Genomic DNA, 20,760 nt, shown 5'->3' with positions numbered 1-20,760 from the left:
TCCTCATAGCAACACACAAGCCACCATAGTATGACAAACTGACAGAGGGGTAATGGGACTCTATCACAGTACATGTAATTACTTATCTCTTTTACTTCATTAGGCAATGAGTTCCTTGAGGACAGTGATCAGATCTTATTCATCTGCCTAAATTCCATAAGTGCACAAATAAACATAACCACAGAAAGTCAGATGCATTCCTGGTTAATGTTATTTGAGACATTCTAATTGCTAAGGTATTTGAGACATTCTAATTGCTAAAAATATATTTAACTGTCTTTAATTAATATGAAAACAATCATTTGTTCAATGTTCCACAAATATTTACTTAATGCTTCCTATATACCAAGCAAAATCCCAGTCTCTGGGAAAGCAACAGTAAATGAGACAAACAAGGACCTTCTTGTGTAATTTATATTCTAAAGAAGAAACACAGGGCAAACTTGGTGTATTCAAAAATGCAGAATATGTAGATGATGTACATAAATTAGAAATTGTCCTATCTGCAGTTACATGTGAAAGTATCTTATATCAAGGACATTATGTGGAGTTCAAGATAACTCTCATCTTTATTGAACTCTCCTCCAAACTGTAAAGTGTTAAAGTACAGTTATCAGCATGTTTTATCATTCTCAACCAACTTTACTAAGTGTCTTCTATGTGAAAGAAAAACAGTTAATTTTTAGAATATTAAAAAAAAGACTCTCTGTACTTAAGAAAACTATAACCTATTAGAAAAAAGGAAAAGATATATAGAGTGTTAATTAATACAAAAATTTAAAAAGCAATGTGTGGGAACAGTAAGACATATCTCCAGACAGTAAACTACTAATTACCAAATAAAATTATCTGCATAAGCTTTAACCTATATATTGTCCACAAAATCAAGTTTCTATCTTGTCGAGAAAAAAATTACTAGATTGATTTTCACTAAATTTGCAGATATGATTTGTATATTTCTGTCTTAAGAAATGGGTATATGCTATACACAATATCCATTTGCAGGGCACCCAGAAAAAATACGGAGTCACTTTCCAAAGTAGCTAAAATTAAACAAGAAGCCCATATGATCTCAAAGGGCTGGAAATAGTGAGGGACAAGCCATTTTGTAAAAAGATGCTATGGGCAGAGAAAATGAACAGTGGTTTCAAATTTGAACTCCAAAGTATTGTCTCAAAGACAATCAGCTCAAATTCCTTGCATTGATTTGTAATCATACCGATTCTCAAATTAAAAAAAAAAAAAAAATCCAACTCAAAGCAAGCCTATAGGACAGAGTAGAACTGCCCCATAAGGTTTCCAAGGAGTGGCTAGTGGATTCAAACTGCCGAGTTCTCGTTTTGCAGCCCAGCTCTTAACCACTGAGTCACCAGGGCTCAAAAAAAAAAAAAATATATATATATATATATTTTTTATATACACATACATATTTAGTGTTCCAGAATGAGTGACAATAGGGACTTATTTATTTAATGATGGTTAAATTTTTTTTTTTAATGATGCCATAAATGGTTAAGTGCTTGGCTGCTAACCAAAAAGTTGGCAGTTGAACCCACCCAGCTGCTCCATGGGAGAAAGACCTGGCGACCTGCTTCTATAAAGTTTACAGCATAGAAAATTATATGGGGCAGTTCTACTGTCTTATGGGGTCGCTGCAAGTCAGAATTGACTAGATGGCACCTAAGAACAAAAACAGCAGCAAGAATTCTCCCAGAAGTCTCTAGGGGGCACAAATGTTAAAGAGCTCAACTACTCACTGAAAGATTGGTGGTTCCAACCCACTCAGAGGCATCTCAGAAGACAGGCCTGGCAATCTGCTTCCAAAAGGTTACAGCCTTGAAAATCCTATGGAACAGTTCTATTCTGTACACACTGGGTGCAAAACTAGGAAATAAAAGAGAAAATCACATATTTACCCTACCTTGCCCCTTTGGAAACCCTGGCGGCATAGTGATTAAGAGCTACAGCTGCTAACCAAGATGTCAGCAGCTGGAATCCACCAGGCACTCCTTGAAAACTCTATGGGGCAGTTCTACTCTGCTGAACTAGAAATAGGGTCGCTATCAGTTGGAATCGACTTGATGGCAATGAGTTTGGGTTTTTTTGGCTTGCCTATATAAAGTGTACAGATAGGTAATGAGGTGAAAAAAAATATTGTAAAAGAACTGCAGTTAATAAATGTAGAATCAATGACCAAATTAGAATATCACCATGTTACATCTCTTAATGAAATAACAGTTCTAGGCAATAATCATCAACGGCTGCTAAAACTATTACATGAAAAGTTGATGGGAGAATTTACGCTGTTTATTGCAAACTTTATCAGGTTAACCTCTGAGCCCAATGATCAACTATAATATGACAAAAAGAGAGACAGTTGGACATACTATCCCTCTTGATGCAATATAATAGGAAGTAACCTCATAACACCTATGAAGTCTTCTTGCTCCCCCCCTAAAAAAGTCAAGCCTTAATCTGAATAATCCTTTAGACTTAAGTACGAGTTTATGAGAAATACAGGGAGAAAGGACCCCACAGAGAAGCAATCAGCAAAATTCAGAATATGGGAAATTCTACAGGACAAATTATCTCTATTCTTTAAGAAATAAACTGCAAGAAAATTAAAAAAAAAAAAAGGAGGGGGAATCTACAGATCAAAAGAGATCAAGCAGAATGTGGAGAACTGTTTAAGTATGGATTAAATTGTGCTCCCAAAAATATGTGTTGGGATCCTAATCCCTGTACCTGTGGATGTGATTTCATGCAATTACCTTACAAAAGAGACCAAGACCTTCAATATGGGTTAAGCATGAATGGGAAGAAAAGGAAAATCCTCACAACTGGACCAATAAACAACATCATGATAAACTGAGAAAAAATTGAAGCTGTTAACGTTTTCATTCTACTTGGATCAACAATAACTGTCCATGTAAGCATCAGTCAAGAAATCAAACAACATATTGCACTGGGTAAATCTGCTTAAAAAAAAACTCTTTAAAGTTTTAAAAAGCAAAGATATCATTTTGATGACTAAGGAACAGCTGACTCAAGACATGGTCTTTTCAATTATCTCATACACAAGCCAAAAATGCTGGACAATAAAAAAAGGAAGACAGAAGAATTAATGCAATCAAATCGTGGTGTTGGCAAATAATAATGAATGTACCCTGGACTGTCAAAAAGTAAATCAGCCTTGGATGAAATACAACAAGAATGCTCCTTAGAAGCAAGGATGGTGAGACTTCAGTTCATTTCTATTGGACATGTCATCAGCATAGGCCAATTGCTAGAAAAGCACATCATGTTTTGTAAAGTACAGGTAGTCCCTGAGTTACGACATATTCAAATTACAACAAACCACACTTATGACTGTTTTTTTTTTTTTTTTGTACATCTTATTGGTAACATGTATTACATACAATGTTGCAGTACATAATTTCCTGATATTATCATTCTCAGATGGTCACTTGCAGATATTCAAAGGGGTCATTATATTGACGTATTTAACATATGTTTGAATACCAAGATTGGGTATTCAATCTTGGTATTGTCACTATAAAAAGTGAGTTAATTAAAACAATATTTTTGACCTCCTATCTAATCACTGAAATAATTAAAAACTGAAGACAGCTACTCACAGAAAGAAGCATTAAGCAAGTTTAGCAATCGAGTGGTTTCTATAACTTCACTATGAGGAGTTGCCAATGTGTAAATTCCAGGTAGGAAGCAACGATCAACCTTAAGACTTCTGTAGCTGTTGCTGATTGTCAAGGAGGCAGCTGGGAGTTAGAAGACTGCCAACACCTAGTTTTCTAATCTTGAACTCACATAACTTCGGTAGGTGTTGGAGCATGAGGGAGCGGGAAACGAAACGATAAATAACAATAATAATTATTATGTTTTGAGTGCTAGCTCTGCGTTTAGCACTGTCCTTAGAGCTTTGGATGCATTTTCCTTTTTAAACTTCATAACAACTCAAAGAAGTATCGTTTTCCACATCTGGAGATTGGAGTTTATGGAGGTCAATAACTTGTTTAATGCCACGTAAATAAGCAACTTGGTCCAACGAACATTCCAGGTTTATTTAACATGGAAGAATGCTCTGAACACTCCATTACATTGGACTATGTTGCAGAAAAATTTGGGGAGTTCAGTGCGTAATACTGGAAAACTTAAAACTGTTTCCACAGACCAACAGTTCCCCATTGTCTGCACCACTCTCTCTACACATCTCGGTCACTGACAATGGAAAACTAGAGTCAGGACCCATTCTGCGCCTCCTGGACCTCCCGCCGGGTCCCACCCATAGTAACTCCACCCTAAGGCCTGCCCCTCCGCAGATCCCTAGAGTCCGTAACCCTCAAACTACATCTCCCACAAAGCCATGCGAGGACACCAAAACTCCACCGGAAGTTAGGAAGACTCCTTTCGGCGCCGGGAAAACGGAGAGTGGGATTTTCCCAGTCCTTCGATTACATCCTGGTTTCTTCTGCTCTGGCCACCTCTGGGTTAGTAGTGGTAGCGGCGAGTTAGTGTGCTCCAGTGTCCTCTCAGGGACCGATGACTAGTTCTTTGAGCTCTTTAGTCTCCGCACTAACCGGCCGAGCCCTTCTGGGTCTCTTTGCGCAGCCTAGCTCTGGAGCGGAGGGCGCAAGCGTGGGAGCCGCCGCAGGGGCGCCCTGGCGGGGCAGGGGACGGGGGTGCAGCCGGTCCTGCCGCTGGTGGAGTTTCGTCCAAGCTTTGAGATGGGGCAAAGAAGTCCTTCGGGTTGATTTCACATTAAAAGAAGGAATCTTACAGTAGTTGCAAGAAAATAACATATCGCAAGGAGTTTGATGGTTTGAATAGAGCTTGCACGGGTGGCGCTTGATTGGTTAAATGAACTGTTTGAGTGTCCAGGAATTGAAATTAGCTAAATGATAGCTGGTGACTTAAGTGGCAGAGCCGGATTTGAGGTCGCGGCCTGTCCCTCTTGGACCATGTGACCTTAGGCAAGTCATGGGCCTCGTGGGTGTTGGTTCGGTTAAAGTCTAAAACCGAACCAAACCCATTGCCCATTGAATAGATTCTGACTCATAGCGACCTAAATAGGACAGAGAACGGCCTCATAGGGTTTCCAAAGAGCTCCTGGTGGATTCGAACTGCGTACATTTTGGTTAGCAGTCCTACCTCTTAACCACTACACTACCAGGGTTTCCAGTTAAAGTCTAAAGTTCCTTTAAATCTAAGATTATTTAAAAGGACCGCTCAGAATATTCCATGCTCTTCTTGGAAAGCAAGGGCAGTATTAACCCAAAGGGCAGTATTAAACTGACAGAATCACTTCAACTTACCTTGAAATTCTTAACTTCTTGAGGATCTGTCAATGAGAAGTGAAAAAGTAAACAGTCAGCTGGATCTCAGACTTTCTGTGCTTCTCTTTGGAATGAGCAATAGTTACTATGTATAGGTGGCTTTTCAGCTGAGAAAGCTGAGTGTGAAAGTGTACATTTTCCACGTCCTTTCTCGTGAGAATACTATGAGTAAGCAGCATTTTACCGAGGCAGTGAATGGCACTGTATTTTTTGAGGACAATTTTGCAATCACTTGGGATGGAGTGTGGGGAGGGTGAGGATGCGACTGTGACCTCAGAATATGGGACAGTGAAATAATGTTCAAAGTAAACTTAACTGAAGAAACTGTATAATATGATTTTATGGAAAAAAATAAATTTAAGGGAAAGGTTACTTGGAAAGAGACCAAACGAGTCCGTGCTTCAGAATAAAGTCCTGAAAAGTTGTAGCTTTTGTTATTCATAATATTTTTAAAGTGAAGTAAATTTGGAGTAAGTCAAAATAAATTTAAGAAATTACTCCCTAGTATTATAGAAATCACTCTGAATTTTAGTTGTAAACAAATTTTCACTGTTAAGTTTTATCTAAATGTTTGCATACCTGTGAGCAGCTTTGACCCTTTTCTTTGTAGCAGAAACACACAAACAGGAAAGGTGAACAGAAACAAAATAAGAAAGTTAATCTTTTGGGTCCATTCTCCCCCCTCCGAACTTTGTTCATATCATTCCTACTACAAAATTGATCAGCCAATTTTGTGTTTCAGAACCCAAGAGACAATAACTGTCAAAAATTATGAGTTAGAACCTTTTCTTCTTTTTAGCCTAAATAACTTATTACTTAGAGTAGTAGAAGCCTAATTACAATCCCAGATATTTTCTTAATAGGTGAATGTTTTCATTTCATAGGAAAAAAAAGTGATACTTTACCAAAAAATACTTTGAGGAGTTTCATAGACAACTGATAGGTGAACCATTTCCATAAAAAAATATCTCAGTTTGTGCCGTACCACATTCAATCCATGATTACTAAAAAAAGCAAGATTTATTAAGAGGTATTGGACAGTTATTTTCTTTCTTTTTTTTCTTAACTGAATAAACAGAGTGACAAAATAAATAGAAAGTCAATGATTAAAAAAGCTGTGATTCAAGAATAGACAAAGTGACTAACAGAACGGTGTCCAGTAATCTAAAATGTATCATCACCCGATTTATGACAAGTATAATTCTGTAGTACAGTGAGACAAAGATCGAGATATCAAGAATGATGCTGAGTCATATGGATTGTCCATTGCATGAACATGTACCCATACCCCTACTTCAAGAAGCCCTGGTGGCACAGTGGTTAAGAGCTCAGTTGACTGCTAACCGAAAGGTTGGTGGTTTGACCCCACTAGCTGCTCTGTGGGAGAAAGATGTAGCAGTCTGTTTCCATAAAGATTGCAGCCTTGGAAACCCTATGGGACAGTTGTACTCTGTCCTATGAGGTTGCTGTGAGTCAGAATGGACTCAAAGGCACACAACCACAACAACCCCTATTCCACACTGTACACAAAACTCAATCTTAGATGGATTGCAGAATTAATTGTGCAAGGTAAAGTAATAAATTGTTTTCATGTGAAACTGAGAAAGCTTTTGAATAATTACATTTAGGATCATAATTTCCCTGAGGGCAGGGATCTGTGCTTGATACCACACAATCTAAGAATGCTGTTTGTCAGCTTAAAACCACTGTCTCTACTATTCTCTGCTGCTTTTAGTCTTCTGCCTGTGCTCCATTATGAAATCCCTCTGGTCTACCTCAAATACTCCTTCTCCCTGTAATACCTTACCTGACAGTTCCTTCCCCAAGGATATTGGTTCATCAGCTGTGTTATCAAAGCCTCTTTTCTATTATTTTGTGTAACCCTATGTTGAATTATAGTTCTCTATACGGTGGAATCGATTCAATGACAACGGGTTTGGTAACAATTTTGAAATGTCTGCTGTGATGACAGTTGACTGCTAATTACCTTTGAAGAGTATATTGCTTTGGAAAACCATTAATATTCTAAATATGGCAGCAGTCAGGTAATATTTATCCATTGATACAAAAAAGGAATTTCAAAATGAGTAAATTTTTTTTTTCTCTTTTCCTTTTTTTAAGGAAGAAATGTCTTCTATAAAGGCAAATCCAAAGAAGGAAGTAATTTCCCAGTTTCACTGTTCAGCTGCTGAAGGGGACATTACCAAGTTAACAGCAATACTCAGTCATTCTCCATCTCTTCTCAATGAAACTTCTGAAAATGGCTGGACTGCCTTAATGTATGCTGCAAGGAACGGGCACCCAGATGTTGTTCAGCTTCTGCTTGAGAAAGGGTAAACATTTTAGGCTGGACCACTTGGAAGAGCATGTAGTTTAATTTCTGTAGTTTAATTTATGTATTACATATTCCTTTTTGAACATTTTTTAACATTTTAAATATTTTTAGTAGCCATACTTTTAACCTTGAGCTAGTAAATTACCATTGACCAGATTGTTACATAAAAATGTAGCATAGTTTCTAACTAAAAACGTTTAACTTCTTTTCTTGAGAACTTATCCCTTCATACTTAATAACAAAGCAAATTTATGAGTTAGTCTAATCTTTTTCCCCCCAAATAGTACACAACTCTCAAGGACCCCTTGTAGAATTTGGTAACTCCTTATAACGCAGTAGTGGTTAAGAGCTTGGCTGCTAACCAAAAGGTCGGTAATTCGAGTCCACCAGCCACTCTTTGGAAACCCCATGGGGCAGTGGTACTCTGCCCTGTAGGGTCACCATAGGGTTGCTTTGAGTCAGAATTGACTTGACAGCAACAAGTTTGGTTTTTTTGGTATAACACATAAAACTTACTGCTTTTTTTATCTTATAAGTAATTCTCCAGAAAATTTATTTCTTTTAATCTTTCCAGTAGTAAATATATACCCCTAATCTTGCCAGTAGTAAGTATCCCATTTTTTCCCCATATATACTTATTATTTTTAATAGTAAGTATATACCCCTAAAAAATTGATTGATTGTTCTTAGTTGCTATTGAGTTGATTCCATCTCATGGCAGTCCCATGTGTTTCAGAGTAGAACTGTGCTCCACAGGATTTTCAATGGCTGTGATCTTTCAGAAGTAGGTCACCAGTCCTTTCTTCCAACAATCGTTAAATAGAGGGGCTATAACGTGCATCTGGAAATATTTTATTGAAATATTTACTAGGGAAAATGTTTACTGCCTATTTTATTTTTATTCCCCAATTTTTCCTTTCATCTGTAGGTGTGACAGGTCCATTGTCAATAAATCAAGGCAGACTGCACTGGATATTGCTAAATTTTGGGGCTATAAGCATATAGCTAATTTATTAGCTAATGCTAAAGGTGGGAAGAAGCCTTGGTTCCTAACCAATGAAGTGGAAGAATGTGAAAATTATTTTAGCAGGACACTACTGGATCGAAAGAGTGAAAAAAGAAATAATTCTGACTGGCTACTAACTAAAGAAAGCCATCCAGCCACAGTTTATATCCTTTTCTCAGATTTAAGTCCCTTGGTTACTCTAGGTGGCAATAAAGAAAGTTTCCAACAGCCTGAAGTCAGGCTTTGTCAGCTGAACCACACAGATATAAAGGATTATTTGGCCCAGCCTGAGAAGATCACCTTGATTTTCCTTGGAGTAGAACTTGAAATAAAAAAAGAGTTACTGAATTATGCTGGGGAAGTCCCAAAAGATGAGGAAGATGGGTTGGTGGCCTGGTTTGCTCTAGGTATTGATCCAGTTGCTGCTGAAGAATTTAAGCAAAGACATGAAAATTGTTATTTCCTTCATCCTCCAATGCCGGCACTTCTACAACTAAAAGAAAAAGAAGCTGGTAAGAAGTGAACACTACTTCCATGTATTGATAATAATCTGGTTTTTGGAACTGGGTTGGAGTTGTGCATATCTGCAGTTTCCAGGAGGCACATTTTTTTCACTAAGCAGTGAAATGCGGCCATCTTCCTTAGAGACTTCTTAGAGTCTAATGCATGCAAGTTTCATTCAATTATTGAATAGATAATTGTTGACTACTTACTATACACTGAGCATGATGGCAAAGGCCTTGACTTCTATTTTCTGTTGCTGACTCTTCCAGTTCATGCAGGAACTTTAGACCATGGAAGAAGTAAGAGTTTTATTCTAAATGTCATTAAATGTTGAAATATGATCTGGTTTATGTTAAATAAGCAAAAAACCTCACATTGACTATCCCATAAAGCACGAATTGTAGGTAATTAAGTGTGGAAGCCAGGAGTCTTGTTAAGAGGGAATTGGGGATTACAATAGCCCAGATAAGAGATCACAGTGGCTAGGATTGGAATAGTGGCAGTGGCGATGGAGAAAGGGGGAGAGTTTGAGATAGTCTTGAGTAAAACTGAAAATTGATCTGTAAGTTGACACAGTTTTAAGAGAGAGATGATGGTAACCTGGACTAAGGCCTAAATTAAAGTGGTAACAATAGAGATGGAGAAAAGGGGGCACAGCTAAGATATATTTTGGAGATAAAATCAGTAGTACTTGCCGATGGCTTGGGTATGAGATATCCAGGAATGATGGAAAAGATCAAGGACAACTACTAGGTTTGAGAATTTAGTAATTTGGTAGATATTTATACAATTTCTTGGTAAAAAAAAAAATAATAATAAGAGTGATGAGTGGAGCAAGGGAAGCTGGACAAACCTGGAGTCAATAAACCAGGAGTTCAGTTTTGGACATGAGTTTTGGAGAAGGGTATTAGAACCTGGAACTCAGAGGAGAGGTCTGAATTGGAGAAACCCAGATGGGAGTCACCAACACAAGGTGGTATTTAAATCCCAGGAAACTACTGAGATTAGAGAGTTGAGAGAAAGAGGGAAAGAAAGCCTCAGAATCAGGCCCAAATACTCCTAAATTTAGAAGTCAGGTAGAAGCAGAGGAGCCAACAAAGGTGATGGAGACTGTGACCGTAGGTAGGAGGAAACCAGGAGAAGGAACTTAAGGAAACCACAAGAGCAGAGTGTTTTAAGGAGGGAGTGGTCAAGTGTGTTGAATGCTGCTGAGAATTTGAGTAGGATGAAGGCAAAGATTTCTTTTAAAAGGCTCTTTGGTTCAGCTGATGTGAAGTTGTGAATATGACAAGAAGAGTATCAGTGGGGTATAAGGAACAGAGGCTAGAATAGGATAGATTGAAGAGTTAATGGGAGATGAGGAAGGAAGGGGTCACTTGTCAGGGGCCACCATCCCCTAGGTGATGTGGAGGCCCTTGCAGAAACTGCTTGGACACCTGCTCCCTGAAGGCTGGAGTGGTATGTTTTATTCTCCACACCTGGGGAGAAAACATTGGACTTTTAAAAGAAAACATCTTTTCTTTGGAGAAGTATATAAAATTTTACATTTCAAAAAGATTTTAGAAATGAGCTAATCTAGATTTCTTTCTTTTTGTTAACTAGTAAGAAACCAAAGTTCTTTTGCCAACGTGCTGTATAACCTTAACACAGTTACTTAACCTCTCTGTGCGTCAGTTTCCTCCTCTATAAAATGAGGATACTGACAGTACCTGCCTCATCGGGTTGTTGTAAATGTTAAATAACCATACGTATGTCTTTGCATTGTGCTTGGCACACAGTAAGTACTCCTATAAATGTTAGCTTTTCTTATTGTGATGACGCTAAAATGATGCAGACATTCTAGTATAAAGTACGTATCACAAAGTAATGTAGCAGGCAGATAGTTGGTGTTGCCTGTGGATCACTGGATTCCTGCATTACGTTTGTTCTTACTTCTGGATTGCTAGTTTACGTTTTTTCCCAATTTAAAACTGTTGTTGTTGCTGTTTATTTTCTTTCAAAAATCCTTAGGCCAAATAAAAAAAAAAAAAAAAAAACAAACCCAATGCCGTCGAGTCAATTCCGACTCACAGCGACCCTATAGGACAGGGTAGAACTGCCCCACAGAGTTTCCAAGGAGCGCCTGGCAGATTCAAACTGCTGACCCTCTGGTTAGCAGCCGTAGCACTTAACCACTACGCCACCAGGGTTTCCTTAGACCAAATAGGAGTCAAATAAGAGTCCCTGGGTAGTGCAGATGGTTAGTGTGCACAGCTGCTAACTGAAAACCTGGAGGTTTGAGTCCACCCAGAGGTGGCTCAGAAGAAAGGCCTGGGGATCTGCTTCTAAAAAATCAGCCACGGAAAACCCTGCGGAGCACAATTCTGTTTAGAAACACATGGGGTCGCCATGAGTTGGAACTGACTTGATGGCAACTAGTTTATGCCAAATAATGTATTTTAGGGAGAAGAAGTTTCTGTCAGGCATTTAAAATGTAGCATTTCTAGTCATATTGCCACCAATGCAATACTTATGATCGGATCATATTCTTTTTGGAAGCACCAAGGTAAGGGTCATAGCCAAAGGATATATGTATTCTAATATTTACCTTCTGAGGCATTTTTTGATAAACATAGTTAACTACGCATCTTTTAGACGCAGTATTTATTATAGAGATGCCTTCTCCAGTTTTTTTCTCCAGAGGTAAACAGGGTGTGTTCCACAGTGACACGGATCAGCAGTGGGTTAGTCACCGAGGAGAAGAATGGAGTGGGGTTCCTGCAGTTCCTTAGTCAGGTTTTCTTTGGAGGGAGATACAGAAGTCTTCAGTCAAGAGCTGCCTTTGTAGTATGTTTTTATAAAAGTGACTATTAGCTAGAACCATGTATACCTGAAATATAAAAATCATTAATAGTGAAAGCCTGATCTAATAGAGTATGTAAGATGGATATTAATACACCAGTGTTACGTGAGAGATATGTTTTATTTGTTCAGAAAAAAAGTTTAATTTTCATTTGCCATCTGGAAAATTAAACCTTTTTCTTTAAAATAAAAATACACGTGACACAATAGGAGTACTAAATTGATCACACAGGTACTCAGAAAACGCATGTATAGCCTAAGAACAATTTGCCTACTTTTTTTTTTTTTTTTTTTTACAATTGTTACAGAATTAAAATTTTTTGTGTCATCTCTTAAAGGGGTTGTTGCTCAAGCAAGATCTGTTCTTGCCTGGCACAGTCGATATAAGTTCTGCCCAACCTGTGGAAGTGCAACTAGAATTGAAGAAGGCGGCTATAAAAGAGTATGTTTGAAGGAAGACTGTCCTAGCCTCCATGGCGTTCACAACACATCATATCCAAGAGTTGGTAAGCCTTCTCTTTTGCAGTGAAATCTCAGCCATCTGGAATCTTAGGGAATATTCTGGAAAGACAGGTTTTTGAGGAACTACAGAGTTTATCATTTTTTAAAAACCATGTTTAAGTTAACCATTAAGGTTATAAATATTAAAGCATTACTTTCATGGCTTCTGAAATAAAAGACATACATAATTAGCCATTCCTTAGCCCTGGGTTAATCAATATGAATTTGATATATTGGGATATGTGATTTCAAAAACCTGGATCCCACCAATCTGGATCCACTTAGGGGAGAGGCAAAAAAGCCTCAACAATTCAGTGTCTGTTTTAGGCATCACCAAAGCATCACAGTCTGGAGCTGGCTTCACACTACTTCACACTACTGCTGTGAAGGTGCTGGTGTCTGCCCGCACCTTCTCTCCTCCTCCTGATTGCTGCTTTTGAGTCGCCTCTGGGTTTGGAAATTTGATAACACAGCATCGCCTGAGGAGGTCTCCTGGTAGTAAAGGGCAAGGCTTAGTAACATCTGTTTTTGCTGCTGAAAAGTGTTTTACATTTAATTTCTGATTATCAAGCGTGATCCACTGAGGAGAATTTGCTGGACTTCTAGGGGGATGAACTGTCACTTATTTATTTATTTTTACTTGTAATGGCTAAAACAAAATTATTGACCCACATACATAAGCGTTTAAAAACATTTTGTTAGGGATTGACAGGGAAGGGAGGTGGAAATTTATTTTATTTACTATGGTAAAATTTGAATTTTTCTATGTCCCATATATTGCTTACTCAGTTTCTTTTTTAATTAAAAAAAAAAGTGTGCTTAGCAATCCATGAGTATAATAAATGTTGCTGTTAAGGTGGAGAGAAGGGCCAAACTGTCCTTCCTTTAGCTTATTGACAGTATTCCCTGCAATTTCCCTCAGATACTTTGTCATCACCTACATCATGGCGGAAAGAAAAAATCTTGTACCAAGACGAGTATCTTGTTCCCACAGGAGATACCTTTATATTATCTTACAAGATGGAGACTTTGCAAAATGAGTCTAAATTATTTTTTTCCTGTAATTTAGATATCTGATTTTTTTTTTTTTTTTTAAACAGATCCGGTAGTAATCATGCAAGTTATTCATCCAGATGGGACCAAGTGTCTTTTAGGCAGGCAGAAAAGATTTCCCCCAGACATGTTTACTTGCCTTGCTGGATTTATTGAACCTGGTAAGCTTTTTATTAGTAATTTTAATTAATAGCTTTCATTTGACTTATATTTTCCGAACAAATTTAGACAGCATTTGAGAAATAATCTCACATAAATTACTGCATTATAAAGTTGTGATATTTTAAAATAGTTTCTATGTATTTCAAATGATATAATTTTTATGTTTTTACCAGTGGAATAATTTTATTGTTTTATGAAAGATTCAGTATTTGTATTATTAAAATTTTTTCTATTTATATAGATATATATCTATCTTTCATATATTGCTTTTGCCCAGGCATCTGCATGGTTTATATCTCACTTTTGTGCTAGGCTCAACCATCACTGTTTTCAAACAGGCCCTCCCTGACTGCCCTAAATATACTAAAAAAAAAAAACTAGTTGGCCCCTATATACCTGCCACTTCAAACCCCTTTCACCCTGCGTTATTTTTCCCTACAGCACTAATCACCACCTGACATATATTTATTTGTTTATTATCTGATCTTACTAGAGTAGAAGTTTCCTAAGAACAGGGACTTTATTTTATACGTTGCTGTATCCCAAACCCTTGGAGCAGTGCTTGTTATGTAGTAGGACCTCAATAAATATTTTTAAAATAAATGAATGAATATATCAAATTAACAAAGGAGAGCTTAATCTCACTTTCCAATATTGTGAGGTAATAGTAGTAGTAGTAAACATATGTAGTTCCAGGCTCTGTTCTGATCGCTTTACATGTATTAAATTATGATCCTCATAAACCAAAAACTCTTTGCTGTCGAGCCGATTCTGACTCATAATGACCCTATAGGACAGAGTAGAACTGCCCCATAGGGTTTCCAAGGAGCAGCTGGTGGATTCAAACTGCCGACCTTTCGATTAGCAGCCAAGCTCTTAGCCAGTGCACCACCAGGTCTCCATGATCCTTGTACAACCTTGTAAAATAGGTACTAATGCAGAGATTTTACCGGAACTAAATAACTTGCCCAGGATCACGCAGCTAGTAAGTGATACGACAGGGATTCAGGCCTAGGTCATCTGGCTGCTAAATCTGTGCTCTCAATCACTGTGCTGCTTCTAGTGGCTCTAAGTCCTTCGTTTTAACTTCTGTGTAGTATTCCATTTTATGAATAGTCTACAATTCATTTATCCATTCTGCTGATTGGCATTTAGTTTATCTTAAGGTTCTTGCTATCACAAACCATACTGTAGTGAATAGTCTTATACTTCTTGTGCACATTTGCAAGAGTTATCTAGGGTATGTATAAAAGAGTAGAATTGCTAGCTTATAGGACGTGAGCATCTTAACCTTTTCTAGATATTGCCAACTTGCTCTCTGAGGTATTCCTGCCAATTTACACTCCCATCAGCAATATATGCAGTGTTGTATTATTCTACGTCTTAACCAAGTTAGGGATTTCAGGCTTTTTAAATTGCCAATCTGGTGGGTATGAAATAATATGTCGTTGTGGTTTTCATTTGATAATAGTAGAGCTGCTGATGGAGCATCTTTTTCAGAAATATATTAGGCATCAGGTTTCTTCTTTTCTGAATTTTACCTGTTTCTGTCCTTTGCCTATTTTCCTATTGGCTGTTCACCATTTTTTTCGTTGATTTTAGAAGTTCTTTATATGTGTTTTGTGCTAATTTTGTGTTACCTATAATCTTGCCAATATCTTTTGCTAGTTCATGGCTTACCTTTCCATTATGTATTTTATTTTGATGACCATAAGTTCTTAATCTTAATGTAAGAAATTTATCACTCTATTAAAAACAGAAAGTTATATTTAAATAATAAAATATTTCTAAACTTCCAGATACACTTAACTTAGAAACTGTTCCTTCTCTTTTAATTTTCAAGTCCAATGAATCAGAAATATAAAATACATATTTATAGGCACCATTTTTTCATGGTTAAGTCAATAGTCATCCAGAGGACAATAATTGTTTAGAAAGAAAAAGGATCGAGTTTTGTTTTATGCAATTTTTAAACTTTCAGTGACTTGAAAAGAGTTATCTCCAAGAATTGTTTTACAACATAATAAAAAAAAGTTTTAAGATTTTTATGAGAGGATTAGCTGTTTGTGAAAATTATGCAATGAAAATTTATAACTGCTTAGTGATGATACATGAATGAGATAATATATAAAGTGTTTACATAGTGCTTTGGCAGTAGTAGGTGCTGGAGTGTTGGAGACATTACTATGATTTTATTTAGTTTTTTTTAATATAACTGATACATATGAACCTTTTAGAAATGGAAAGTTTCTGGTTGACATTATGATATTCTCTATGTGATCATACACTTTAAAAAAAAATAGTGTTTTCTTGAATTCCAGTCTAGTTTTAGGCTCTGCTTTCTGATTCTTTGAATTGGGTTCCTGTCCAGATTGGTTTTCAGACATTTGAACCACCCAGAGGACAAAATGTCCAGGGCATGTTTATCAGCTACTTGTTCTTTTGCCCCTTTTGATTAGGGGAAACAATAGAAGATGCTGTTCGAAGAGAAGTAGAAGAGGAAAGTGGAGTCAAAGTTGGCCACGTTCAGTATGTCTCTTGTCAACCATGGCCAATGCCCTCCTCCTTAATGATTGGTTGCTTAGCTGTGGCAGTGTCTACAGAAATTAAAGTTGACAAGAATGAAATAGAGGACGCCCGCTGGTTCACTAGAGAACAGGTAAAGTTCAATTTAATTTCCTTCTTCAATTGATTGTTCTCTGACTGTATCAGTTGGGGCATGCGGCAAGGATGCATATTTTCAGTAAATTGAATGAATGGCCATGATCCTCTCATCGTGCATGGATTACCATGTTTGTTATTTTTGTTGAGAAAGAGAACGTGTTCACTAATGTGTCCTCTGTTAACTCCTTTTGTGAGATTCATCCGGTAATGATGATTCTGTGCTGTTTGCTAATTCCAAATGCCATTCCTTTGGATCGACGATCATGCCTTTCAGTGTACCTAATGAAGGTAAACATTATTTCAGAGATGAGAAACAGGAATGGTAGACATTTTATATTTTTGTTTATAGCATTAAAACAAGTAGCTCTCAAAAAAAGTCATTAAAACTGCTTAAAATTTTTTTGAAGTTCTTACTCATTTTAAAATGTACTTAAGGACAAGAGTGATATAACTGTATAACCAGGATACACTCACAAACTTTTGAAAATATCCTCCTTAATAATATAATGAAAAATAAAACACTTGTCTCTGTTTGGCATGACCCAAAGCATTTGTGTAAAAAAAAAAAAAAAGGATAGATTTTGTAATAATGAAAGCCTGAAATCCTTTCTGACTTTGCCTAGATAAAATTAACTTTATATCCAGCCCCAAAAAGTAGAAATTAGATTTTTATTTTAATTTTATAAAAGAAAATACCCCAAATTAATTTTTGCCTTGAAATTAAGTATGGAGTATATATTTTGCTTTTTCTTTATCTCATTTTCCTAAGGGAATATACCTTTCTGGATCATTTTAAAAATTGGATCACTAATTCATTGAAGCAATTAAAAATACTGTAGAAAATTTTGCATTGTGAATGTGGATGTTGTCACTTTCTACTGTTGTTACTTGCTATAAAAGTATTCATATTTGACTTGCATAAGTGTGGAAATAGTATTTAAATATGATAGTGATGAAATCCTAATATATTTTCTTATGGTTCATTTTAGGTCATAGATGTTCTGACCAAAGGGAAGCAACAGGCATTCTTTGTGCCACCAAGCCGAGCTATTGCACATCAGTTAATCAAACACTGGATAGGAATGAACGCTAATCTTTAAATTAAAGAATCAGGCTTTGTTTAAGTATTATTTGATGTTTAACTATCACTTATTCCTCAAGTGAGGTAAAAATAACAGGGCTTTTAGAATGGCACAACACAAAATACTATGTTGGGTCTATAAAATAGTTTCTTTCCATCTTAAATACAAAGTTCATATTTATATAAATTCACCCTCATGTCAGGTTTTGTTAAATTTGAGTCAGCCTTCTCAAAAAAAAAAAAAATTTTTTTTTGTCTTTTTGGTTGTGCTTCACACTTTTGTCTCATAAAACCATATTTCTAATAAGAGAAATCATGTTTGAAGAAGTATGTTCTAAAAATGTGAATAAGTCTAAATTTCAGTCAGTTTTCCTAGTGTCACTTGTAAGCATTAGACCAGTCATTCAAGTTCTTTAGTTGAGAAATGAACCAAAATAATTTCAATGAATTTAGAGCTTGCATTGATTTTAAATCTTTTCATTACCATGGAAGTCCTTTAAGTTGCCACTAGCTGATTTTTGCTCATCTTCCCATCACAGCCCCACTTACCCTTTCCTCCTGGTTCCTTTGTTCTAGTAATGGTGTTGTTACAGTGTTGCTAGTAGTATAATTTGACCAGTATTAAGAATATTGTTTTAACAAATAAGTCTAATGAGCTCAGAATACTGCACCCTCATGCAGGAAGAGCTTAAGTGAGAGTATGCCATTGTGTCTGAGGCTGCCTCCTTAAGGCTAAAATTAATTAGCTTATCTGTTTACTTGTAAATTATATTCAAAGCTGTTCTGAAAACAAATTAAGAGTCTCTGTTTTTTCACTGAAATGAAACCTATTTGAAAGGACTTCTCAAAGGTCAGATACTAAATAAATTCCAGATAGATTTACATATTTAATAAGAACACTGGTTTTTGGTCATTTTGTAGAAAGAATGTATCTACATTAGCAAAAGTTATATAGTCATTACAAACGCTAGTTATTATTCTGAAATACAGTGTCTTGGTTTTGATCTTATTTCAGCACATTCTAAGAAGCTTTTATAAAATAAGCATATTTTAGAACTCAATCACTAAGACTCTAAAATTCGCAATTTTGCAACATAGAAACTGTCACATTTTCCAAAGCTTTTTTTGAAATTATTTTAAAAGGTACCTTGCAAATGTACAAATTTTATAGTTTGACTCTATACTGTTGTATGTTAGAACTGGAAGAGACCTTAAGAATAATACATGTAGTTCGTGGTCCTCATTTTATAGATGAGGAAAGGAAGTCTGAAAAGTGAATTTTGTTAATTGGCAAATGTAACACAGCTAACTAATTACAATAGTCTGTACTGTATAAGCCAGTCCAAGAGACTCCCTGTAATAGGAACTAGAAACTATTACTGAGAACATATGTAAAATAAAAGGGAATAAGAAGAATAAATTTAACTTACCAAATTTTATTAATTAAAATTTAGGTTAAAATTTATGTAATTTAAGATAACTTTCTAAGATAAACTTTATATTACTAATGAACAGTGATTGTTGATATCAGGACTTTAAACCAAACTAAGACTTAACACAGGACATTTAGATGCTCAGTGTAGTTTGAACTACTTAAGTATATAGAAGAAACCCTGGTGGCATAGTGAGTAAGTACTACGGCTGCTGACCAATAGGTCAGTAGCTTGAATCCGCCAGGTGATCTTTGGAAACTCTATGGGGCAGTTTTACTCTGTTTTATAGGGTCGCTATGAGTCAGAATCGACTCGACGGCAGTGGGTTTGGTTTTTTTGGGTTTAAGTATATAGAAAATGACGTGACTTTAATTACTATAAAGTATAATGAGTTGTTGCTGTGAGTCAGAATTGACTCTATGGCAATGGGCTATGATGACTTGAGGCTCAGTTTCACTCCAAATGTATTTTTAATACTTACAGATTCTAAGATTACATCATAAAAGTCCAGGTTTCCATGATATTAGGAGTACCTGATGGATTCGAACTGCCGACCTTTGACTAGCAACCGTAGTAGCCATTAACCACTGCACCACCAGGGCTCCCAGTGTTATATAGGAAAGTAAGATATAAAGTATCAACAAATGCAGTTATAAATTTAGTTTTGCATGTGTAATTCTGTGCTCAGGGAAGATCAGTATCTAAATAAATTATCGTTAAAATAATTATTCTTAAATTGCTAACCTCAGAGAGGTGAGTAGCTATGTATCAGTAGAAGGAATAGCCAGTTCAAGAAATGGTAGGGGTTTAACAGCCATGAATGTATTTTAATGGATATGAATATAACAATAATTAAAATATTTAACAGTTTTCTCTTTTGTGTGTTGTGTGTGTGTTTTAATATGCATTATGTTACATGTTATATCTTTTTTAATATGTATCGATTTTTTTTTTTGAAAAATGGAAATAGCCAATTTTGGGCTTATTCCTTATTTAGAATTAATAAGGTATGGATAAAAATACAATTTTTTGTAATTGTACTTTAGGTGACAGTTTACAGCTCAAGTTAATTTCTCATACAAAAATTTATACATGTATTGTTATGTGATATTACTTGCAGTGCCTACAATGTGACAATGCACCCCTCCTTTCCATCCCGGGTTTCTTGTTTCCATTGAACCAGTCCTGCCCTTTCCTTCCTTCTCATCCTGCCTCCGCACAGGAGCCGCCCATTTGGTCTCTTGTATCTGGTTGAACTAAGAGGCACTCTTCATGAGTAGTATTTTATGTTTTATACTCCAGGCTACTCTTTGTCTGAAAACGGCTTCAGGAATGATTTTAGTTCTGGGTTAACAGAGCGTCCTTCAGTCACTGTCAGACCAGTAAGTCTGGTTTATTTACGTGACTTTCAGTTCTGTTTCATACTTTTCCCCCACTCCGTCTGGGATACTCTGTTGTGTTCCTGGTCAGGGAAAAGTACAAAATTTTTGAAAAATAATTTTTATTTTTGGAAAACTTAAAATTTTTATTTGAATCTAAAAAATTTTATAGTTTTGGGCCAAATATGTCAAATATATACACAAAGATATGTACGTATACATACGCATACATATATACACACATTAAAACCGTTTGCCATTGAGTCAAATTCCAATTCATAGTTACCCTATAGGACAGGGTAGAACTGCCCCATAGGGTTTCCAAGAGTGTAAATCTTTACAGAAGCAGACTGCTGCGTCTTTCTCCTGTGGAGCAGCTGATGGGTTTCAACCACCGACCTTTCGGTTAGCAGCTCAGTGCAACCACTGTGCCCCCAGGGCATGTAC

The 20,760-nt window shown here is 36.4% G+C and overlaps 1 protein-coding gene across 3 annotated transcripts; it reads left to right on the top strand.

Annotated features, from left to right (window-relative positions):
• Positions 1-4,377: 4,377 nt before the first annotated feature.
• Positions 4,378-20,486, top strand: NUDT12 (nudix hydrolase 12). 3 transcript variants are annotated; one of them, XM_010589696.3, is made up of 7 exons: positions 4,378-4,508; positions 7,476-7,687; positions 8,618-9,207; positions 12,379-12,546; positions 13,642-13,755; positions 16,216-16,415; positions 17,410-20,486. In XM_010589696.3, exons 2-7 carry the CDS (start codon positions 7,482-7,484, stop codon positions 17,518-17,520), a joined length of 1,389 nt encoding a protein of 462 aa, XP_010587998.1. In that variant the 5' UTR covers positions 4,378-4,508; positions 7,476-7,481; the 3' UTR covers positions 17,521-20,486. The 3 variants fall into 3 exon arrangements, with proteins under 3 accessions (XP_010587998.1, XP_023403754.1, XP_023403746.1); XM_023547986.2 differs by lacking the exon at positions 17,410-20,486 and adding an exon at positions 16,616-16,951 and having other exon boundaries at positions 7,480-7,687; XM_023547978.2 differs by lacking the exon at positions 17,410-20,486 and adding an exon at positions 16,616-16,951.
• Positions 20,487-20,760: the final 274 nt, after the last annotated feature.

Source organism: Loxodonta africana, chromosome 2 (genome assembly GCF_030014295.1).
Source record: "Loxodonta africana isolate mLoxAfr1 chromosome 2, mLoxAfr1.hap2, whole genome shotgun sequence".
NCBI lineage: Eukaryota > Metazoa > Chordata > Mammalia > Proboscidea > Elephantidae > Loxodonta > Loxodonta africana.
The sequence above is the reverse complement of the archived record's forward strand: the minus strand, read 5'-3'. Positions and strand labels throughout refer to the sequence as shown.

Excerpts from the sequence above, each read along its gene's own strand:
- NUDT12 (XM_023547986.2), top strand. The coding sequence starts at position 7,482 with ATGTCTTCTATAAAGGCAAATCCAAAGAAGGAAGTAATTTCCCAGTTT. Across the intron at positions 13,756-16,215 it reads TGCTGGATTTATTGAACCTG|GGGAAACAATAGAAGATGCT; the intron begins GTAAGCTTTTTA and ends CCTTTTGATTAG. Across the intron at positions 16,416-16,615 it reads GCTGGTTCACTAGAGAACAG|ATTCATCCGGTAATGATGAT; the intron begins GTAAAGTTCAAT and ends TCCTTTTGTGAG.